General features: G+C 35.4%; 1 protein-coding gene across 4 annotated transcripts in view; it reads right to left on the bottom strand.

The window, feature by feature from the left end:
• Positions 1 to 14,014: 14,014 nt before the first annotated feature.
• The window catches only part of LOC116541840 (contactin-associated protein-like 3), a 74,611-nt gene continuing 66,072 nt past the window's right edge, over positions 14,015 to 22,553 (bottom strand). For all 4 annotated transcript variants that reach the window (XM_032266342.1, XM_032266340.1, XM_032266338.1 and 1 more), the window contains 3 exons: positions 21,613 to 21,843; positions 21,326 to 21,397; positions 14,015 to 17,767 (listed from right to left, as the gene is read on the bottom strand). In XM_032266342.1, the coding sequence (XP_032122233.1) occupies positions 17,646 to 17,767; positions 21,326 to 21,397; positions 21,613 to 21,843 (425 nt within the window). In that variant the 3' untranslated portion in view covers positions 14,015 to 17,645. The remainder of the gene's footprint in view (positions 17,768 to 21,325; positions 21,398 to 21,612; positions 21,844 to 22,553) is intronic.

Genomic DNA, 22,553 nt, shown 5'->3' with positions numbered 1-22,553 from the left:
GCAGCTGTTCTATTAAAAACTCACACAGGGGATGTGGGGATCTGTAACCTCAACCTCTTTCCCAGAGCATATTAGGAGGCGACAAATACAAGGATTCAATAAACACACTGGCAAATCACAATGTGAAAAGTCACCACTGTGGGGTATGATTTGCGACGTAGCTAATCCCCCTGGGGACTCTCTGAGACAGCCCATGGAACAGGTCTCAGAGTCTTTGTGTCCACTGATTGCCATCCCACATTTGCTGGAGGTCACTTCCAGGGGCATTGTCCCCTCCCACTGCCACGCACATGTAGTTCTGGGTTGTTTTTGCATGGGTCCAATCTTCTATACAAAACTCTTCCCTGGGAGGAGTGACAAAGTCAGACTCTTGAGACCAAAATCTGTCAAGCTTTCTAGGACTTTCTGTTGATCTCAGGGACACTGGAGAACACTGAGGCATCAATATTCTAGATGCCTTATACTTGGACATGGTTTTAGTACTCTTTCCATTTTAGGTTTTTTTTTTTTGTCTTAAATCTGAATGCAGTCATGCATTCTATAAGTTTTCAAGTCTTCGAGTTTTACCCTATAGAAAGAATTGCCTCCCTGCGAAACCACAGGGATTAAAGAAATAAAGCTGCAGCTTTCATTGCGGTAGAAAATGCTACTTTCCTGTCTGTTGGCAGAACACTTATTAGGAGTATGCAGAGGCGAAATGCAATTAGTCTCCGTGATGCAAGGACTTACATTATTCATGAAAGTAGAACAAAACCTAGATATATTATTAAGCACCCCAGATTATTCATTTGTGAGCAGACTACCATTGTCTTTCCAAAAGAGTTTTCTTTGTTCTAAGTACTTTTGATCATATTCAAAATCTCAAAGCTTTTAAAATTTTCAAAATGGGCTCTTAAAATAGGAAATGTGATCTAGGGAAGCTGACAGTACTTACAGTTTGTTATAAGCCAAACGCTGTGTCCCTCTAAAACTCCTAAATTGAAGCCCTAGCCACTAATATGATGGTATTTGGAGGTGGGGCCTCTGGCAGGTAATGAGGCTTAGGTTAGATCCTGAGAGGATGCCTTCATGAGGAGATTAGTGTCCTCATAGGACTAGGACGAGGAGCCAGAGATCTTATCTCCCTACCCCCCACACACTGAGGGAAGGTCACATGATGCCCAATGAGGAGGCTGACCACAAGCAAGGGGCCAGGCCTGACCATGAACTAGCACCTTGACTGTAGGCTTCTTGGCCTCCAGAACTGTGAGAAATAAAAGGCTGTTTTTTAAGACATCCAATCTATGCTATTTTATTATAGCAGCCTGAGCTGACTAGATGTTATTATTGGTAGTTACTGATAGTTATCTACTTGCATGTCCAAAGGAAATTGCCCAGCTACCAATTTTTTGGTGATGATAGTCTTCAAATGTTAGCAGGAAACTCGAGTGATTCTGGAATGTGTAATGAGCTTGCCAGAGGCACCACTACGAATCATCTGTTTACAATGCACAACCCCCAGAGGCCATTTGCAGAGAAAAATGCTGATCAGGGTTTCTTGGATGAGGTGTTGCTTCTCAGAGTAGCCGCATTATCTCACTATTAGAGACTACAGACCCTTAGAACTTGGCCTTTTGATATACAGCATCAGGAAAGGGGGTTGAAGTACATGAAGGTTTCCTGGATCAGTTTTCATTTTCATTTGAAAAGGACTGAGAGGTCAGCTTGTAGAGAAGTAAGACCAAGAGGGAGAAGCAGCAAAGAGCCACATATTAATAGGAAGTCAGCTGTACTAATATGTACCCCAAAACCTAAAATATATATATATATATATATATATATATATATGAGCTGAGAGGGAGCTACCTCAGGGCCTTGTGGCAGTGAAAGATATTGAGTATCAAGGAATTAGAAGGATTTAAAGAATTATGACTCTGAGTCTTCAATTTTATTCACTTGGACAGAGTTCGTAAGTCTTCATGGATTTTTTGCTTGCCTTTGTTGACTTGGTTTCATTTTTTAAAAATGCAGTTCCACAGAGATACTTAGCCATGAGGCAAGACAATTATATTTGTGCTACTCAATTAAATTGTGTTACATCCTAATGTCAGAGTCTATTCTTTATGAATTCTACCAGTAATTTTAGATTTTATGGTCTGCTTCCTAACATTAGGATGAACCCCTGTGGCAACCCTATTCCTGTCCATTGGAGCAAAATGATAACTTAATTGTATAATATATCAAAAAAGTGTTTTCTAGTATTTCACTAGTTCTTTGCCTTTGTCTCATACTTGGCTAATTGAAATTGGGATTAAATAACTTTAATTTTTACATGGCTACAGTTGTAAACTGAGTCATTTTTTCCCATAATACATCAACTTTTGGCAAATGATTTCATCTCCTAGATCTTAAGTCAGAATTTTTAGAACATCCTTAAAAAATGTGAATGAAATGACTTGGCAGTTGAATGCTGAAAGAAAAAAAAAATACTTAAACTTAAAACAGATTAGTCTACTTTTAATAATAGTCATTCAAAAAAACTTTCGTAATCGTAAAGTAAGTTTCTCAATTTATGCTTTTAATTCTCTATTGTTTTCAGATAAAGCACTTGTAAACTTGAAAATTTTGATTAAATGTTATATCATAAAATTGGGGCTATTGCATAAAGGTTATATTATTCTAGTCCACTTAAAATATAACTTCTTCCTGAATTCTACTGTTCTTTGAGTTGTCTTATAATATCCAAAATTTGCACCAGAATTTTTTCACTCAAGAAAATACTCTTTGGACAATTAAATTATATGTATTTAATAGAGAGTTAAATTATTTATGGCATTTCTTAATATCTTAATATCTTTTCTTAACCACTGAGCTTATTTGGCATAAATTATGTCAAGCATTAAAAAAATAAGAAAAAGTTATCCTACAGAGAAAGTTTATGTATTTAGAATTCTTTTTGAGGAATAATACTCTATAGATTCCCTTTGCTATCATTATCCCAATAACCAAAAATAATATGTCTATCACAGGCAATACTGTATATCGGCTAAGAGATTGGACTCTGGAGTCAGACAAGAGCTAGACTGCCTGAGTTCAATTTCCAGCTTGGTCATTTATTAAATGAACACGTAACCACACAAAACCAATCTGGTTTTTCAACTTTTTTGTAAAAAAGTCCTGAGTAGTTTTTAAGTTGCCATGGACTCCCAGGCTGAAGATCTCATAACCTGAACATGCCCTAATTAACCAAACGTGCAGTGATGGGCGGAACTTAAGTGCTCAGACCAAGGGGTGGGACTGAATTAAAAAGGGAACACTGCATGACAAGACCCAGGATCCAATTAAATGGAGCCCTTGTGTCACCCATGGTAGGCTTCGGTCAGATCATGCCGCCCTCATCACAAGATCCAATCAGATAACACTTCATTACCCTATGCCTATATGCCTATATGCCTATAAAACCCAGCTCAGGGAGACAGATTTGAGCATTTTCTCCTGTCTCCTTGCCAATCAGCAATAAAGCTTCTCTTTTCTCAACCTATGCCATGGTATTGGCCTCTATGCACATTGGGTAGCAAGCCCATTGATTATTTGATTACAAATGACCCTAGAAAAGTTATTTAAACTAATTCTGCTTCAGTCTCTTCATTTATAAAATGGGAATATTAGGAAGTCACTTCACAAAGTTGCTGTGAGGATTTAGTGACTTAAGCTATGTAAATTATTTAAGATAATTCCTGAGAATTTATGATTACCATGTAAATATATTCAAAGACTATTATTTCCAATTATATTTGTTCCAAAGGATAGATTTCTTCCTCTTGCCTTCTACATTTCTATTAGATATTTGGCAAAAAATTGGGGACATCTTAATGTTTTATTAATGCATTTATTTATTTACTGAATGCTATTTAAATGTGGAACACCACTGTCTGGATGTCAGCAATTTAGAGAAAATAAAATCCAGTCCCTACCCACAAGGGGACTATCATAATGGGTGTAATTTCAAAGCAAGGAGGAACCTGGTCGAAGACAGCAAATCAGAAAACTTTACTTTGGTGGTAGTGAAATTTAAAACATCTTTCATTCTTAGTTGAGATGATGAATTATTAGTCTCAGCTATTCTTTAAAATAATTGTATATAAACAATAACAAGCTCAAGTTAGTAGTTATATTTCAAATATTCCATGTACCTTCATTTATACTAAGTTTTTCTCAAAACTGGACTTTGGTATTACTTTACAACATTGCAAATGGCATTAAGAATCCAACACTGTGTTAAGTACAGTATCTGCTAGATAAAAATATTGGGACAAAAGAAGTTCATTAGTCTTAAGAACTAATTCAGGATGTTTATTCTATATTCTGCAGACTACGGACCTCTTTATTAAAGTATTTTTATAATGTAAAGTATCCTACATAAAGTGCTAATTTTGACAAAGTTCTTTTCTCCACTTGTTCAATTTACCAGACAAGCAATATATTGCGTAAGATGTAAGAAAAAGTCCTAAATTTGCAAAACTTGGTAATTAAAAAAGTTATTGGATGAAAGAGTCTATCCTTTACCATAGAAAGGCAAAGACATGAAGTGGTTCTGTTAATTTCCCCTTTGTCTAAATTTATAGTCTTTAATTTCTTATTTTAATATTATTATTTTATTTCTAAGTCATTTTGATTGAATAACATTAAAGTTTTAATGATTTCAATTATTTTAGAACTGACTACTCAAATATTTAAAATTAATTATAATAAATGATTAATACTAAGACTTTCAGTAATCTGAATAATCACACATAGAGGTTATTAGTTATAACACAAAGAAATGTACTTCTGAGCAATATCTAAAATATTGCCTAAGACTTTAAGTTTATTTTTATTATCTTATATAACTGATGACAACTAGAATGATTTTTCCTTTTAGATTACTGGCAGGACATAGCTATGTAGTAGTCTCATTAATAATAACCCCTAAAATTACCAAGCACATATGTAGAACTTCTTACATATTTTAAATTACACCTCGTTACTGGGAAGGGCATACTTTCACCAAATCTCATAATCATATGCTAAAGAAATCTCAAAGAAACCTTGGAGGACTTCTGATTCAGTTATCTGTTTCTGGGTTAGATACTTCCTAAATCATGTTATTTCCTTTATTCCACTAAAATGAGTTAATGTAATAGTGAGTAACAACTTCCTGGCCAGGTAATTCTTATGTTTAGTTCAAATTCCTCCCCACAAAACATATATATGTCTAATTTGTACCCTCTGTATGAAAACTGAGAACAGTTGCCTAGAATAGGCATGACTCACCAACAAAATAGAACATATTTTACTGCATGTTATAAGACATTTTTGAAAGTTTGAAACTATGAAGTCTCTACTTAGGGCTTTAGTCGAACAATGATCTGTAGGATGGTTTTATGAAAGAGCCAGATTTGGAAGGCTAAGGAAAGATGCCTCAGGACAGTGTCTCTTAAGCAGAGATCAGAAGGTGGAGGAGGCTTTAACTAGCATAGAAAAAGTGGATGGAACAGGGTAGGAGAGAGAGTTTTACAGAGAAAAGTCAGCAGAGCCACATCCGTATGGTGAGAGGGAGCAGAGAGCAAGGAAGACTTAAGGCACATGAAAGAATAGAACAGGGGCACAGTCTTTTGTGTTCATTGGCTTCATTGGCTAAGAATAGCTAGCATGGTTACTCTGAGTTGGAGGATGTATAAATGCTCCTAACAGCCAAGAGTTTAACTGTACATTGGACATCAGAAATTATAAAAGAAGATGTTTATCTTCTTTACTCAGAAACCATATAAAAAGAGATGGGATTTTGCTAAATGCAAAAAGAAATTACATGCACCCTATATTACAAATACTAAAAACTAGTCATCGGCTAGCCATCTATTGTTGTAACGTAACTTTGAATAATATATGTGTTTTCATTACATTTCTAAATTAGACAATTTGTTTTGTTATTTCAAATCACTGGGTTCGGTGTTTCAGTTGCTTAACTATTCAATCCAGAAAATCCATCATGGAGTCCATTTTTCACAACAAATCTAAATTGTTTTTCCACACAACCACTTTTGTCCATCCTGATGCAATTTCTCTAGACATAACCACAGACGAGAAGTGCAGAACACACCCTGCCAAGGGGCATCCACTGAAGAGATACTGTTATTGGCAATTTAAAGATACTTGTTATTTACAAAGTTGAGAGAAAGAGCCTTGTTAAAAAAAAATGTGTATCTCTTGGCAGGAAGGATGCTTATCCAGAATTAAATACAGTAGTTGTCTATTTATCCAGCATGCTGATTTCAAAAACCTGTTCTTTTTGTTGTATTACTCTTGAATTAAAAATTGTTATATTTACATATAGTATTAGGTTTCTAAGCCAATTCCATCTAACTGCTAGTAGACTTATTTTGTATACAGCACAAAGAATTGAATTCAATCCCAAATTCTCTCCAGTGTACTAACCAAATTTAAGCAAACATATGTGAAGCGCTAGCATTTGCTATTTTTGAATTTTCATATTTTAATTTTCCTTGGCTTACATTTTCCATATATCAAAGTCTCTTTTGAAAATTAAACTATGTAATATAACCTCAATTTTAAAATGTCAATAATAAGGTAGATTTAATCAACCCAGAACCCAGCGGGGGAAAACATGTTTCACTTGCTTTTCTTTTTTTAATCAAACAGAAGTTGTATGTTGTTGTCATTGCAACATATCAGTGAGTAAGCAATCCCGAAGAGCTAGGAGCAAGTTTAAATGTGTACATCAATGGGTAAAAGGAATAGCTTAAACTATTGTGAGGTGGTCATGCTTCCTCCAGCGTTCCTTACTCCAGTGTGGAGGCAGCTGGAGACCTGGGAAAGGTAGCAAAGGCATTTTTCTGGTGAAAATTTTAAACTTGGCATGTTTGAAAACAGCACAGATGTTTTTGAAACACTTGCAATAGAAATAATGAAGCTGTGGCAGTTAAAGACAAAGGCATATTTTATAGTCTTAGGTTTACACCAGGAGGTTGATATAAACATCTGGAGAGTTTGCATTTTTTGAGTAAAAAATATATTTTAGATTCACAAGGTACATATGCAGGTTTGTTACAGGGGTATATTGTGTAATGTTCAGGTTTGGGCTTCTAGTGTACCCATCACCCAAACAGTGAACATTTTATCCAATAAATCATTTTTTAACCTTTCCGTTCCATGAGCCTCCCCACCTTTGGAGTCTCCAGTGTCTGTTATTTCCATCTTTATGTCCATGTGTATTTTTTATTTTGGTCTCAGTTGTAAGTGTGAATATGCGGTATTTAATTTTCTGTTTCTGAGTTACTTCACTTAAAATAATGGCCTTCAGCTCCATTCATGTGGCTGAAAAGGACATGATTTTATTCTTTTTATGGCTGCATAGTATTCCATAGTGTATATTTACCACACATTTTCTTTATCCGAGCAACACTTACAGTGATTCTACAACTTTGCTATTGTGAATAGTATCACAATAAACACGCAAGTATGGGCATCTTTTTAAATATGATTTTTCCTTTGAGCAGATGCCCAGTAGTGGGACTGCTGGGTCTAATGGCAGTTGTATTTTTAGTTCTTACAAAAATCTCCATACTGTTTCCCTAGAGCTTATGCTAATTTACATTTCCACCAACAGTGTATAAAAGTTCCCTTGTCTCTGCATCCTTGCCAACATCTGCCGTTTATAAATTTTTAGTAATAGCCATCTTGACTGGTATAATATGATATCTCATTTTGGTTTTGATTTGCATTTCTCTGATGATTCGTGATACTGAGTATTTTTTTAATATAAAGAAATCAAACAACTCAGTAAGAAAAAATCCCATTAAAAAGTGGGCAAAGGACATGAACAGACGTTTCTCAAAAGAAGACATATAAGCCCAACAAACATATGAAAAAAATGCTTACCATCACTAATCAGTTTGGATTTTGGTTAACTGGATTTAGTGAGGGTCTGATGGTAAAGGTAGAAATAGAGAAAGTTTGAATAATCTGATTTAGTGCAAAAACTATTTTAAAAGATCATAAGAATTGATGAAATTTTTGGCAACAGATCTGTCTAAATTCCTCGGAAAATTACAAGTGGTGAAGGTTAAAAGGTGCACTATTATGGAATCATTGAAGGAATGTGGATAGATAATAGACAGACATGTTAGAAAATTAGATTTCTTTAGAATGATATATACTCATTTTTCTTTAGGGTGGGAAAATTATAATCACTCATCTGATTGTGGCATATATAACTAAGGTCCTGCATCCTTTTGGCCTGAACTATTCTCCTTCTAACTGAGAAGTATGTGAAGAGACAAAGCATTCATCACTTATCCATCAGAGGAGCTTTCTAGAACTGATCTGGTCAGACTGGTAAAATTCCACCAAGCTCAAAAATCATTACACAAAATAACAACCACTTAAGAGTGGAAATTGTCCTAACAGAAAATATTTTTGAAATGGCATCATATTCTGTTAGACCTAATTAAATCCTTTTCTCTCTTAGCATAGTAAGGACACATAGTCCTTCCCTGGTGACACTTCCACTTAGCTTTCCCTTGTTCTCAGTTTTAGGTGCATCCTAAGAACTTTAAGTGCACCATCAAGTTCTTACTGCTTCTGATCATGGGACTATAACAAGTACTACTTCTTTTGCCTCAATAGGATATGACAGCCCATTGCTTCCATGCATCCCAGGAGCTGGGAGACACTTGAGTTTCTTCTGTCTGCCATTTTTTTAAAAATTGCTAATCCCAGGCTATAGTCTGAGAATCAAGCAGCAAACATTTTTGCACTTCTATTTTCTAAGAAACTATCTGGATTCCTCCTGAAAGTTGGAAGTGAGGTAGAGTTGAAATCTAACTTCACATAGGCATGCTGATAAAAATAAAGCAAATCTTTACAGTATTCCAATATGTATAATTCCAAGGCACAATAAGCAAGGTATAACAATATGTCCCCTGTGTCCAGCTGTTTCTCCAGGATTCTCCAAAATGATGGATGAAAATGTCAAATGTCTGCTGGGGAGACTACAGGAAAACGATGTGAAATGCTTGACATGATGAGGGATGCAGAGTGTTCAGCACCTATTTACTGAGCAGCTCATCACTTGATTGTATGGTATATAATGTATGAGAATTTATAGAACAGTGAACATATAAACACATAGAACAAGTAAACATATACAACAAATGAACACCTAGGTTTTTAACATTTATTACATACATAGAACATATGATAATTTATCTATAGAGCAGTGAAAATACCACATTTTTGACATTTGTTTTGTGAAAGATTTATACATATTTGTATAAAAAATAATAAAAGCGATAATTTCTGTTATCTCCCCAGAATACAGCATCCTTTTCATCTTTTTCCATTATGTAACTATAATATGGTATGATATAAATATAATATGCTGTGAAGTGATAGACATCATGATAGATCAAAATGTATTATCCACTATATATACATACATGTACATATTTATTGAAGTATAATTTATATACAAAATATACAAATTCCAAATATGAAATTCAATGAGTTTTGACAAATGTCCACACCAGTGTAACCACAGTCAATCAAGACACAGAACGTTTCCATCACTCCAGAGACTTCCCTTGTGTTCCTCTGCAGTCAACTTCCATCCTACCTCACCCCAGGTAATACTGACAGGATTTCTGCTGCAGTATCTTAGTTTTGCTTGTTCTGGAACTTCAGAACGTCCTCTGTACTGTCTAGATGTATTCATTCAACACAAAGTTTTTCAGATTCAGCCATGTTTGTTGCAGTTACCAGTAGTTTTGTCCACTTTATAGCTGAAGAGTATTTCATTGTGAATACAACACAATGTTGTTTATCCAATTTCTGGTTGAAGGCCTTTTAGGTAGTTTACAGTTTGGGGATAAGTAAAGATGCTGCAAATATTCTTGTGTAAGTCTTATAACAGGCGTAAGTTTTCATTTATTTTCAATTTAGGATTGGAATTGTTGGGTCACAGGTTACATGTATGCTTAATTATATAAAACAATGTTAAGCTGTTTTTCTTAAGTGGTAGCATTTTACATTCCAACAATAATGTATGAGGATTATAACTGGTCCATATTCTCAACAACATGTGGTACTGACAATAATTTTAATCATAACAATTTTGGTGGGCAGAATGACAACTCACGGTGGTTTTAATTTGTATTTCCTTGATGACAAAACAATATTGAACCTTTTTTGTGTGCTTTTGTCCATTGGCATAGCTCTTTTTGTCATTTTTTTCTTATATTCATTATTTTTATTTTTTGCTTTCTAATTATTGAGTTATTAAGAGTTCTTTATATACTATATTCTGAAAAATCCACAGTGTTCGAATAAAGTGTTGCAAATATTTTCTTCCAGTCTGTAGCTTGACCCTTATTCTCTTAACATTGTGTATTAAAAGGAGAGTTGTTAATTGTAAGGTAAAATTTATCAAATTTTTATACTATCTCTTGTTATTTGCTTTCTATTTGTCCCACTTATTCTTTTTCTCATCTTTTTTTGTCTACTTTCAAGTATTTAAAAAATTATTCTATTTCATTGTATATTAGGTATCACTGTTTTTGTTACTCTAGCATTTGCTTTAGGCATTATAGTATACAGATCGGTTAACGTAAAGATAACTTGCAATAGCCAACTTTTAACAGACATTATACAACTTTACACATAGTCTAAGAACCTTACAAACTATACTTCCATTTAGTCTCTCTAGGCTATTGTCACATATTTTACTTTTACTCATGCTACGGAACTCACATGACACTATTATTTCGAAACAGCCAATTATGTTGTAAAGATATTTAAGTAATAAGGGCAGATATTACATGTTAACTTATGGTGTTATTACTGCCAGTGCTCATTTCTTTCTGTGAATCCATGTTTCCATCTTCACAAAGATGTTATTATTTCCTTCTTCCTGAAAGACTTTTACACTGTTGTCATAGTCAAGGTTTGCTGGTAATAAATTACTTTAACTTTCATATGTCTGAAAAATATCTTTATTTCTTTCGTTCTTGAAAGACGGTTTTGCTGGGTATAGAAACCTAGGAGAGACAGTTTTCTCCTTTTGGTTTGAATATGTTTCACTGGGAGCATAAAATATGTTTTGCTCCACTGCCCTTCCCCTTGCATTGCTTCCAAAAATAAGTCTGGTATCATCCTTGTTTTTGTTCTCAGTATTAGACTTTCTTTTTCTCTTTGCCAGTCTGAGTTTTGATCCATTTGCTTATGATGTGTTGTGATGTGGTTTTCTTAAGAGTACTCCCACTCCACTTGGGGTTGTTGAGCTTCCTGGATCTGTGGATTTATAGTTTGCATCAAATGTGGAAAATGCTCACCTATTATTTTTTTAAATATTTTTTCCTATCCATCCACTCTCTTTTCTCTTTTGAGAACTCCAATTACACGTAAATTAGGCAACTGAAGTTGTCCCATAGATCACTGATACTCTGTCTATTCTTTTTTTTTTCCTCTCTCTGTTTCATTTTGGATGCTTTCTATTGCTAAAGTTCATTAATCTTTTCTTCTGAAAACTCTAATCTGTCATTAATTATATCCATTGTATTTTTTAATCTCATACATTAACATTTTCATCTCTAGAAGTTTAATTTAAGCTTTTTTATATCATCCATGTCACATCCTAACCTTTGAACATATGGAATATATTTGTTTTAATATTTTTCATCAGTAATTCTAACCTCTGTGTATGTGCTGGGTCATTTTAGATTAGCTGATTTTTATCTTCATCATACATCTTATTTTTCTGCCTCTTCACACACCTGTTTTTACTGAATACCAAATATAGTGATTTTATCTCATTAGGTGTTGGGTATTTTTCTATTCCTGGAAGTACATTTGAACTTTGCTCAGAGATGCTGATTATTGGAAACAGTTACTGGAAACCGTTTGGTCTTTTTTTCTTCCTAATCTTTGAAGATTTGTTTAGTGGGGCTGCCATAGTAATACATGGTCTACGACTTGCCAGGACTGAGGCAAGACCCCAGTGAATATTTTACCTAATGCCCTATTAATTACAGGGATTTCTAGTATGGCCAGTGGCAACCACCTCTATTCTTGGTTGTATGTGAACATGCATTTTCAGTGAGGGTGATATTGTCCCCCAAATGACAGAAATTGTTTTTTTTTGGGGCGGTGAGGTGGGAGAAATGAAAAGAAAAAAGTATTCTTTTTGAATAAAGCACAGATATACATACGGTACTAAAGAGATATGCGGTATATGTGTGATATTAAAATTTCATAGAGAGGTGACTAGAAAAGATGCTTAAAAAGATTCCTTGAGGAGGTCAATAATAATTTTTTAAAGGTTGATAAATGCCGGTGTAATTCTTTTGAGTGTTTCTTTCTCTTGCCTCAGGTAGTTTCACGCACTTTGTTACACATTGAAGGGCGACGCTCCACAGATCTGCAGAGTTTTCTCCAAGTGCAGTTCTTTCCCCTCTGGTGCTCTGTCCTGCAATCTCTAGCCACCTTTGTATACCTGAACTCTCAGCAACAGTTACTCTACTCAGAGATCTGCTAGGCTTCCTTAAGCTAGCTCTATTGTTGCACTGCTGTCCCAAATTCTCTCCAGTTGTATGCTGGGATACTCACAGCACACATCTTGTTTCCCATCTTTCAGGGATTACATTCCATGCCTCATGTCCAGTGTATTGAAAACCATTGTTTCATATTTTTTGTCTGGTTTGAGGTTGTTTCATGCAAGAGGGCCAATATGCTCCCTATTACTCCACCTTAGCCAGAAGTGAAATAAGAAAAAAAAAATGTAAGTATAAACACACATACACATATATATGTATGCCTGTATATAATATATATGAATTATATCGTAAAGATTTGGAACAATAAGTAAATTTAGCTATCACTTATGTTTGCTCACTGCAGAGTAAGATGAATGTTCTAGATTGGAGCATATTATGGGAGCAAGGCAACCTGTAGAATTAGTCAGGAACTAGAAATACCAGGACCTGCATTCTAACCCATTTTTGTCAGTAATTATCTGTAACATTTTATCAAAGCAGTGAAGGCCTTTGTGAAATTTGCAAAAATGGGGAGAATTATATATTTTACTTCGCTGGTTTGCTCAAAGAATTAAAATGTGATATTAGTCATACAAAGTGCTCATGCAGTCATAGAGATTCTATTTTAAGGGCTTTCTTAAAATGTTTCGGTACCATCACAAACTAGCTAAGTTAGACATTGTCATATCGCAAAATCTAAAAGTTCATCATATGATTTTAGGTATTTTTATTCACAGAGCAAATGGAACAATGTGAACCTCACATTTTAAAATAAATAATGGTAAGATAAAATATAAAAATATAATTTTAGGTCATAATCAACCTCTAGGCAATAAACTATGTTATTACCAGTTTGTAAAAAAAAAATGCCACAGGAAGTAGTTCTTCAGTACATTTTCCTGACATATGATTAATCCATAATAAATTCTGCTACTACTTGTAGTAATGGCAACTTGATGTAACCTACTTAAACATTATTCACATTTGCACTCAAGTATACCAACGTCAACCGTTAATGGCTGTTCTGACAATGCATCAGCAATGGGCTTAGCCTGAGCATCCATCAGGAGCGATGTGAAGGAAGAGGAATGGTCTCTATGATATTTAATGTCTTTACCAATAGAAAAGCTCTATAATTCTTGGAATTCAATTTTTTAATTAAAAAAATGGGTCTCTGTTTACATGAAATTGTCAAAACAGTGCTTACAAATACTTTCATCTTTCCCCAAATTGGTCAGTGAGGTAGTAGGTTAAACAGTCAATTCACAATGTTTTGATTTAAAATGTGTCCATATCACTCTTCTCAAATTCAAGAATATTTTAATAATCCGTTTGTGTCACTTATATTATGGATTCAAGAATAAACTAAGTAAATGGGGCATTTGTTTGCCTTCTAGTTGCACATGAAGAAATTATTATTTTATTAAGGAAAAAAGCCATAAAAATCGATTTTCCATCTGCACTCGTTTATTTGTTGCAACATTGTTTGTAACAGTTAAGATTTGGAATCAACCGAAGTGGTCATCAACAGATGAATGGATAAAGAAAATGTGGTCCACATACAAAAGGGAATATTATTCACCATAAAAGGGAATGAGATCCTGTCACTTGCAACAACATAGATGGAACTGGAGATCATTATGTTAAGTGAAATAGGCCAGGCATAGAAACATTGCATGTTCTCACTTATTTGTGGGATCTAAAAATCAAAACAATGGAACTCATGGATATACAGAATAGAAGGATGGTTAGCAGAGGCTGAAAAGGGTAGCGGACAGCTAGGGTAATGGTGGGGCATAGATGGGGATAGTTAATGGGTACAAAAAAATAGAAAGAATAAGATTTACTATATGATAGCACAAGAGAGTGACTATAGTCAATTAAAAACTTAATTGCATATTTCAAAATAAAGAGTGTAATTAGATTGTAACACAAAACATAAATGTTGAGGGGATGGATACCCCATTCTCCATGATTTCACAGTGCATACCTGTATAAAAACATTTATATACTCCATAAATATATACACCTAGTATGTACATAAAAATTAAAAAATAATAGATCTTCCATCAAATATTCTTTCAGAGAAGATGGGAACAAAGATCCAGAATTACTGGTCGGTCTAGGCAAACAGAATGTCAAAGTAGCCTAATATGATTTTCTCCTCTGCTAAATAATACTGGGAAGGCAGGAAGGTAGGCTTCTGTATGGGCTGAGGTTAAAAGTGAGAAGTGTCAGGAGTTTAGTCCATGCATGACAACTTATTAGTACTGTCTACTTGAAGAAATTAACTCTCATAACCACATTTTTGTCTCATCTATAAAACTGAGGGAGCAGGTTAAAAAAATCTTATGTTAATACATGACTTGTTCTATTCCATGTCTCGATTACAGTGAAGGATCATACACAGTCTGGATGAAAATGTTAAATTTACTATGACCTTTCACAGTAATAGGGACATGGGGTAGAATATATCACGTATCAGTACGAACTGCTATCGAAGTATGTTAAGTTTATGCCAAAATAATGACTCTTAGGAAACATTAAAGATTTAGAGTGATTTCCTAAGGTAAATTTGGACAAAAATACTGAGATAATACCACTCACCAATGTCACTATTTTACAGAGATAACCCTTCAATGTCACATTAACCACTCTATTTTTAATATTAGAAATTTGATGTTTTTAAGCATCAGAATCTTCAACTTTCTCAAATGAATAATGGTAATTATATGTTATTTTCTTTTTTAATTCGAAGACAAAATTTGGGAAATTATTATGCTTTTACTTTTATATTACAAAAGGGTATTACCTGCAACTAGCATCTACATATCTAAATAACGTTTAATAACTAAGTTCTCTGCAACAATAAAAAATAATCCAGATTTTAGTAAGTTGATTGGTAGATGGTTGCTCTCTGGCAGAAGTTTAAATATATACATTTATAGTTATTTCTACATCTAGCAATCAATAAATATTTATCTCTTTTTCTTGTGCTTTGTGTTTAGTAATTTAAAGAAAAAACTTAACAGATGATAAATAGCAGACCAAAAAAGGTCAACAAATCATAATAATCTCAAAATATATAAGGAAGGTAAGGTAATGCATAAACCAATATAAAAATTTCTTAATTTTATAAATTAAGAAAAAGCATATAATTTTGTAATTTTAATTTTCAGAGCTTTCCCTAAAATATTTTTTATTTTATTTAAAAATGAGATTACTTTCAAATAAGAAGATTAAGTCTAAAAATTGGTAGAAAAGATTGATGGTGATGACGTATTGATGCAATTCAATGCAACTGTTTTGCTGTCTCGTGAAAAGTGCAGTGAGCAATGGCTGTACTCTCAGTGCAGATGTAGTATTCTGAGAAGAGATCATTTGTTGAGAGTAGATTTAAGAGACAGAGTGTATTCATTCTTTCAAAAACAACACAAATGAGAAGATGGAAATTCATTTATGTAATAGTAATGCTGAATTAGTGTATTTTCAATTTGCCCTGATGTGGAAGAACTATACCATCTCATTAGTCCTTGGCAGGCAGTTGGTATCTGGAATATGAAGAGCATAGCATCACTGCTTTTATATAATTGGTTTATTGAATCCAAATGGTGGTTGCATGCATTATCAAACAACCACTGCTTCGATATTAGTTCCTGGAACTGTCTCCATAAAGTTAATTCCAATCCTCTGCTCTCTTAATGTGTATGTAAACCTTAATGAGACATGTTCCAGTTAACAGCATATATTCAATTTTGGGTTATCTATGAGAATTTCACCCCATGTTCATAAACCTATGATCAGAATGGCAGATTTAATAAACATCATATAAATGCTATCTTTCCTTGGAGTGAACAGCCTTCAGTTTACATTCCAAAAGCAATTAGATAAGAGGATAATACACAATGATATTTATGCCTAGAGCAGTTCAAAATTTAGAAAAGGAATTAGTACTCTTCATTTAAGCTATTTTTTTAAATAAATTGAAAAGATGGTCTGCACAACATAATAGAGTCACAGGAAATCACAGGCATATCAGTAATAACTTTTAGAAAAAGAGAAAAGAATGATAAAGAAAAACAGATATGACCTCTCAACATCTTGGGGAAATAAGTTTAGGATGACGTTTCATTCAAGTATTAATGATATAAATAAAGGATAACTCTGTGTAAGAAGTAGTGTTTATATCTGGTTGTAAATTTAGTTAAAAACATAATCACAATTTACAAAAACTGTAATTACAAATTACAAATAAAAATAGGGAGACAATCTTGTATTGACATCCTCTATGCATCTTGTTACCTACCGATTTTCTGTTCCATTACAAAATTCAATACTAAAATTTCATAGCTAGCATTCAATATTAATTTCAACATTAAAATTTATCAAAATGATTAAAAACAGTCAATTAGAAAAAGCAATACACCAAAAATAATGGTAGTATTTCCAGGCTTCTACTGCATTGTATTAACCATCACACAGGAAACAAAAGGGCTGTGAATTTTAGGTAGGCCACTTGGCTTTGGATTCCAGGACTATGGAAATGCCGGTGAAAGTAATCTAAGAGGCATTTCCTGTTTTATAAATATCAGCAGAGGGCCAAAAAAGGGGATCCCAGGTATGTTTTCAAGTTACAAAAAACATTAAAGTGCAACATTATCTTTCACATCTCAACAAAGTTCTGTCATTTTTTGAAATAAAGTAGGGCCACAGCTTTATAGTCATTTTCTCATCTAGAGCCCCACAATTATTAACACAAATCAAACCACAGTTTTGGAAGAATGCCTTTGAACAGGGAAACTACCGAACAGTGATTAATGGCCATACCTAATTCACAGTTCGGAAACTGATGGTGGAGGACTGTGTATCACGAACAGAGAAAGAGGCCTCCCAGAGGCTCTGAGGCTGCTGGTCTTCAGCCAGGTGACAGCACAGCACCCACTGTATACACCCTGATGGCAACGGCAGGAAAGTCCATAGTCACGGTGATAGAGATGGCCACAGCTGCCTATCAGAAGACTCGCTCTTTCTGGCTTTCATGGACTGTTTTGCACATTGAGCTCACTGTTTAGAGCTGTCTTAGCACTCTTCTTTTTTTGAGACTTTCGACTCATTTTCTTTGCGTAACTTTCGCTGTTGATAGACGCGTATGGCTATGGCAGTGATGCAAAGCAAAATAAATATCACCACTGCTATCACACCTAGGGAGGCCAAAGAAAAAATAAAACACCAGAGTTTTTTTCTTTTTCTTATGTTTAGAAAGAAGGTCTCACTCTGTCCCCCACGCTGGAGTGCAGTGGCGTGATCATAGCTAACTGTAGCCTTGAACTCCAGGGCTGAAATGATCCTCCCAAGTAGCTGAGACTATAGGCCCACTCTACGATGTTCAGCTATTTCTTTCTTTGTTTCTTTCTTTCTTTTCTTCTTCTTTTTTTTTTTAACAATTATTCTTTGTAGAGGTGGGGTGTTGCTATGTTTCCCAGGTTGGTTGGAGTGACCTGGGCTCAAGTGATCCTCTCACCTTGGCCTCCCAAAATGTTGAAATTACAGGTGTGAGTTACCATGTCTGGCCTCAATGTCAGAATATAAATGGTGATTTTTGCTCCAATCAGAGGCTTTGTAGACATCATTGCTTTTTAAGTTTGGTTAAATAAACCAATCAACTATTATATAATAAATTGAAAACATCAAAAGTCAGAAATGCTAAGGCCAAGTAATTTTATAAGATTTAACATACTTCTGAGCTACTATAACTTTTGGACATGGCTGTGTTAGGTTTTTTCCCTGCAGGTATATGATGATTGAGTTTCAGATAATGCTTTCAGATTTAAAAGCAGAAAGACATACATGTCTCTAAGACCATGTGCATCCTTCAGTTAACAAGTGGGAAATTTTAAATCATTTTAAAAGTATAGAGTGTTTGGCATCATCATAGATCAATGCATGGTTTTGTTAGTGCAATGAAATGGGTACATTTTAATGAAATTGTTTTCAAATACTTTTATGATAATACACTTTGGAAATGCAGTAGTGTAAGCATATACGTAATCAATCCCTACTACCAAAAGTATTGTAGGCATATTTATTAATTTTTTTTACCTGGAATATGGATTATTTGAAAGAGCTGGGTGAAATGTTTTAAAATACTGAAACCATTAGCAGTGCCCATGATTCTTGACTCTTATTTGCACACTAAGTCAGTAAATCAGAATAAATGAATGGAAGATCTGGGTACCAGTATCTTTATAAGCTGTTTCAGGTTTTAATTCACAGACAGAGTGCTAAAGCATGAAGCTGTGCCAAAGAATGCTGTTTACTGATGCAATCATATTAGTGACAAATGAAACTAAAATCTATGCTGAAAGAAATAAATATGTATAAAGACAAGCTTTCGAAGGTAATCAGAATGTGTCACCCCTAAATACGCTTTTTTGACAAATATTTTGAGCTAAGGCAATTAAGAAGCAGCCAATGGTGGAAGAGCTCTCTAGATCCTCCCCTCTTTTCACCTAAAGACAGAACGTAAATTCTCTTTTACTGGGGACCATTCTTATCAGCTCAGGGATGTCAGCAGAAGAATGTACAAACACACGTACCCCATTAGTTTCTTCCCATATATTTATCTTCCCACGATTTCTCGCCTTCGGAAACCTAAAATTGCTTTCCATTGTCCTGTCATTTCTCTACAAATGTATTGTTGAAGATGAGTCAGAGTTCTAAGCCACTGCTTTGAGTTTCACTGAGGTTTCTCCCACATGCTGTGAGCTGCATGCCTTAGTAAATTTGCTTGTTTTTCTCCTGTTAATCAGGGGTCTGTCCCAACCACAAACTTTTGAGGGATGAGGAGAAATTACGTTTCCTCCCCCACACTTTCACTGCCTACATCATACATTTAAAGTACTTCATAAAAATATTAATTTATATCTTCAGAAAATGCAAACTGCCTTTGTGAAAGCTCGGGGGAAGCCTTCCACAGACTCCTTTTCATTCCCTCCCTCAGAAACTAAGTAAGAATTTCTCAGGGGAAGAGAACACTGCTACGATGTTTCCCTACATCTACTCAGTCAATCTTGCCAATGATACTTGACCACAAGCAATATAATATAATTCCAAAGATGAGAGCTGGTTCTATCATCAACGTATTATTACCTTCTCACCAAAAGGTGGGCACTAGCCCTGACATTTGTGTAAATATCTGTAGGACTTTGGAAGCCTAGTCTGAAAATGTTCAGCATGTTGAAATTACTTTGGCATCACAATGAAAAAAATCTCCTAAAAAAAGCAAGATTGATTTAGGATTGGATTTGATTTAAAATTGAACACGAGGGCGCGGTGGCTCAAGCCTGTAATCCCAGCACTTTGGGAGGCAGAGGCGGGTGGATCACGAGGTCAAGAGATCGAGACCATCCTGGTCAACATGGTGAAACCCCATCTCTACTAAAAATACAAAAAATTAGCTGGGCATGGTGGCGCGTGCCTGTAATCCCAGCTACTCAGGAGGCTGAGGCAGGAGAATTGCCTGAACCCAGGAGGCGGAGGTTGCGGTGAGCCGAGATCGCGCCATTGCACTCCAGCCTGGGTAACAAGAGCGAAACTCCGTCTCAAAAACAAAACAACAACAACAACAACAACAACAAAAAATTGAATACGAAAGTATACCTTTTAGATATGCATTACTGACCACATTCCCAGAGGAAACTGTTTAAAAACAGTTTTTGTTCATTAGGTCATGTATTTTTAATTTACATCTTACTTACTTCTAAGAGAAAAAGAATGTAGATAGTGATAGGAATGTGAATTTAGTTTTGACTAAAATTTAATCAGAACTTTATTATGTCTAAATTGTTTCCTGTCATTTTGGAGGAAAAAACACACCTGGTTAACTTTTGTATGTGCTATGGAGAGTCTGCAAAATAAGAATACCATTAAGATTTCAATAATTCACCCGTTAATTAACAAGGAAAGGTGAATGCTTATTTTTTGTGCCAGCTCTAAATAATTTATATTTCAGAAAAAAACCAGTTTTCATTGCCAAAACATACACTTAAACTATGTTTAATTTTACTTTTCTTCAATTAAAAATAAGCACAAAACATTCTTAGCCTGTATTAGATTAGTTCTTTCCAAAGCATGATTAAAAGTGAAACTTACAGTGGTTACTGCTGCACTGCATTGTAAACATCCTCAATGACAGGGAATTGTACACTTCAAAATACTAATACACTAAATAATGTGTGTATTTAAAACTTCTTAAATAAGTGAAACATTGTCATGGGAGTGTCTAAACCACGTCCCTTGTCATTAAACTACCATAAAATATGTGCTCTGATAATTAGCTGAGGTTTCCATTGTTTTGAACATAATTGCTTTGGGTCTGTCCAAGAGTTGTCATTACCTTGACAAGTATCCCATACGTCCTAGGGAATACAGCTATTTTCGAAACCCCGTCTCTACTAAAAATACAAAAAATGATCCAGGCATTCTGGTGAACGCCTGTAATCCCAGCTACTCGGGAGGCTGAGGCAGGAGAATCGCTTGAACCCGGGAGGCGGAGGTTGCAGTGAGAGGAAACTGGACTCTTGTCTCAAAAAGAAAAGAAGAAGAAGAAGAAGAAAAAAGAACACTAACGCAATACATAGCACCCCTCTAACCTCACCATTGAATGTTGATTCTTACATATATTTTCCATTGTGCTAAGTAATGCATCATTATCTAAAACGATAAAATAACAAGCACCAGGTCACTCAGGGCCCTGTTACCTCCGATGACTGCAGAGTCTCTTCTGTCCGCATTAACCAAGGGCTCTCCCTCATCTGCTGGCCCAGAACGACCTACAATAGGGAGAATGATGTGTATTAGCTTGATTTAATCACGCCACAATTTATGCATAGCAAACTTTGTCAATTAAGATAGGAACATCACAAACATACATTTTAAAAAAGGAAAAAAAAGGATGGCAGTGACGGAGAAAAGGCGGCTTTTGGGAAATTCACAAACATTTGAGAGAAGCGCAGTTTCGGGTGCGCTGGGGTGGAGGGTCACACACCTGTGCCTCCCGCGAGTCGGGGAGCCAGTCCCCGCGCCGGGGAGCCGGACGCTGCCCCTGCCGCGCAGCCGGTCATGGGGGCCACGTGGCCGCGGACGGTGACCCGGGAGGGGCCGCTGGGGCGCAGCGCCGCCTTCAGGGGAGCAGCGCGGCCGAAGCGTACGGCCGAGAGGCAGCCGGTGAAACCGCTCGCTGCGGCCCGCCTTGTGTCCGGGTCTGTGTCGGCGACCTCTGTGGACAGAGGGGGACACAGTTAGGGTGCAGTGGCGGAGATTGGGGCTCAGGGACACTCTGCATTTGCAAGACAGCCAACCACGAAAGTCCCCCCGAACCCATCGTTCCTTTACCAGGAGAGGTCACCCTGAACCTTTACCAGTCTGGCAACTATTTCCATTGCCAGGCTTATGAGAGGCAGGGTTTTAAATGATTTGTTCAAGTGCAGATGGCTGGCTCTCTGAAAGTAACAGAGCTTCATAGGAAAGTAGTTATACGGCATGAATTTAAGAAATCCTCTGCCATTTAATTTTTTAAAATATAGCATTAAAATAAAATTTTCATGGTACTCACAGCCAATAATCCAGAGGATTACAGAAAAATGACTCTTGGAGATGAGGAGAGAGCTCGGGATATCCTTTCTGGTTTTGCTTATTCTATATTATAGTTGTTATTTTGTATGATGACTTTCACATTATCTTAACAAATTGTACCTTTTGTCATCAGATAATATCCCTCTTTAGCTCATTTAAGATTAGATTATATTCCAATCTTAAATTCAGTCTTATCTGAAAGTAATGCTGCATTTCTCAAATTTATCAGCTGTTGCCTGGTAGTCCTTGGGATGCCCCTTCTTCTTCAATATTGTAAGAGCATTTAACTATTATTAAGCCTAGTCTGACAGAGTTTAGTCCATTTGTCTTTAGAGTAATAACCACTGTATCTGA

This window comes from Sapajus apella, unplaced genomic scaffold (genome assembly GCF_009761245.1).
Source record: "Sapajus apella isolate SASKATOON/1434 unplaced genomic scaffold, GSC_monkey_1.0 scaffold157, whole genome shotgun sequence".
Lineage (NCBI taxonomy): Eukaryota > Metazoa > Chordata > Mammalia > Primates > Cebidae > Sapajus > Sapajus apella.
The sequence above is the reverse complement of the archived record's forward strand: the minus strand, read 5'-3'. Positions and strand labels throughout refer to the sequence as shown.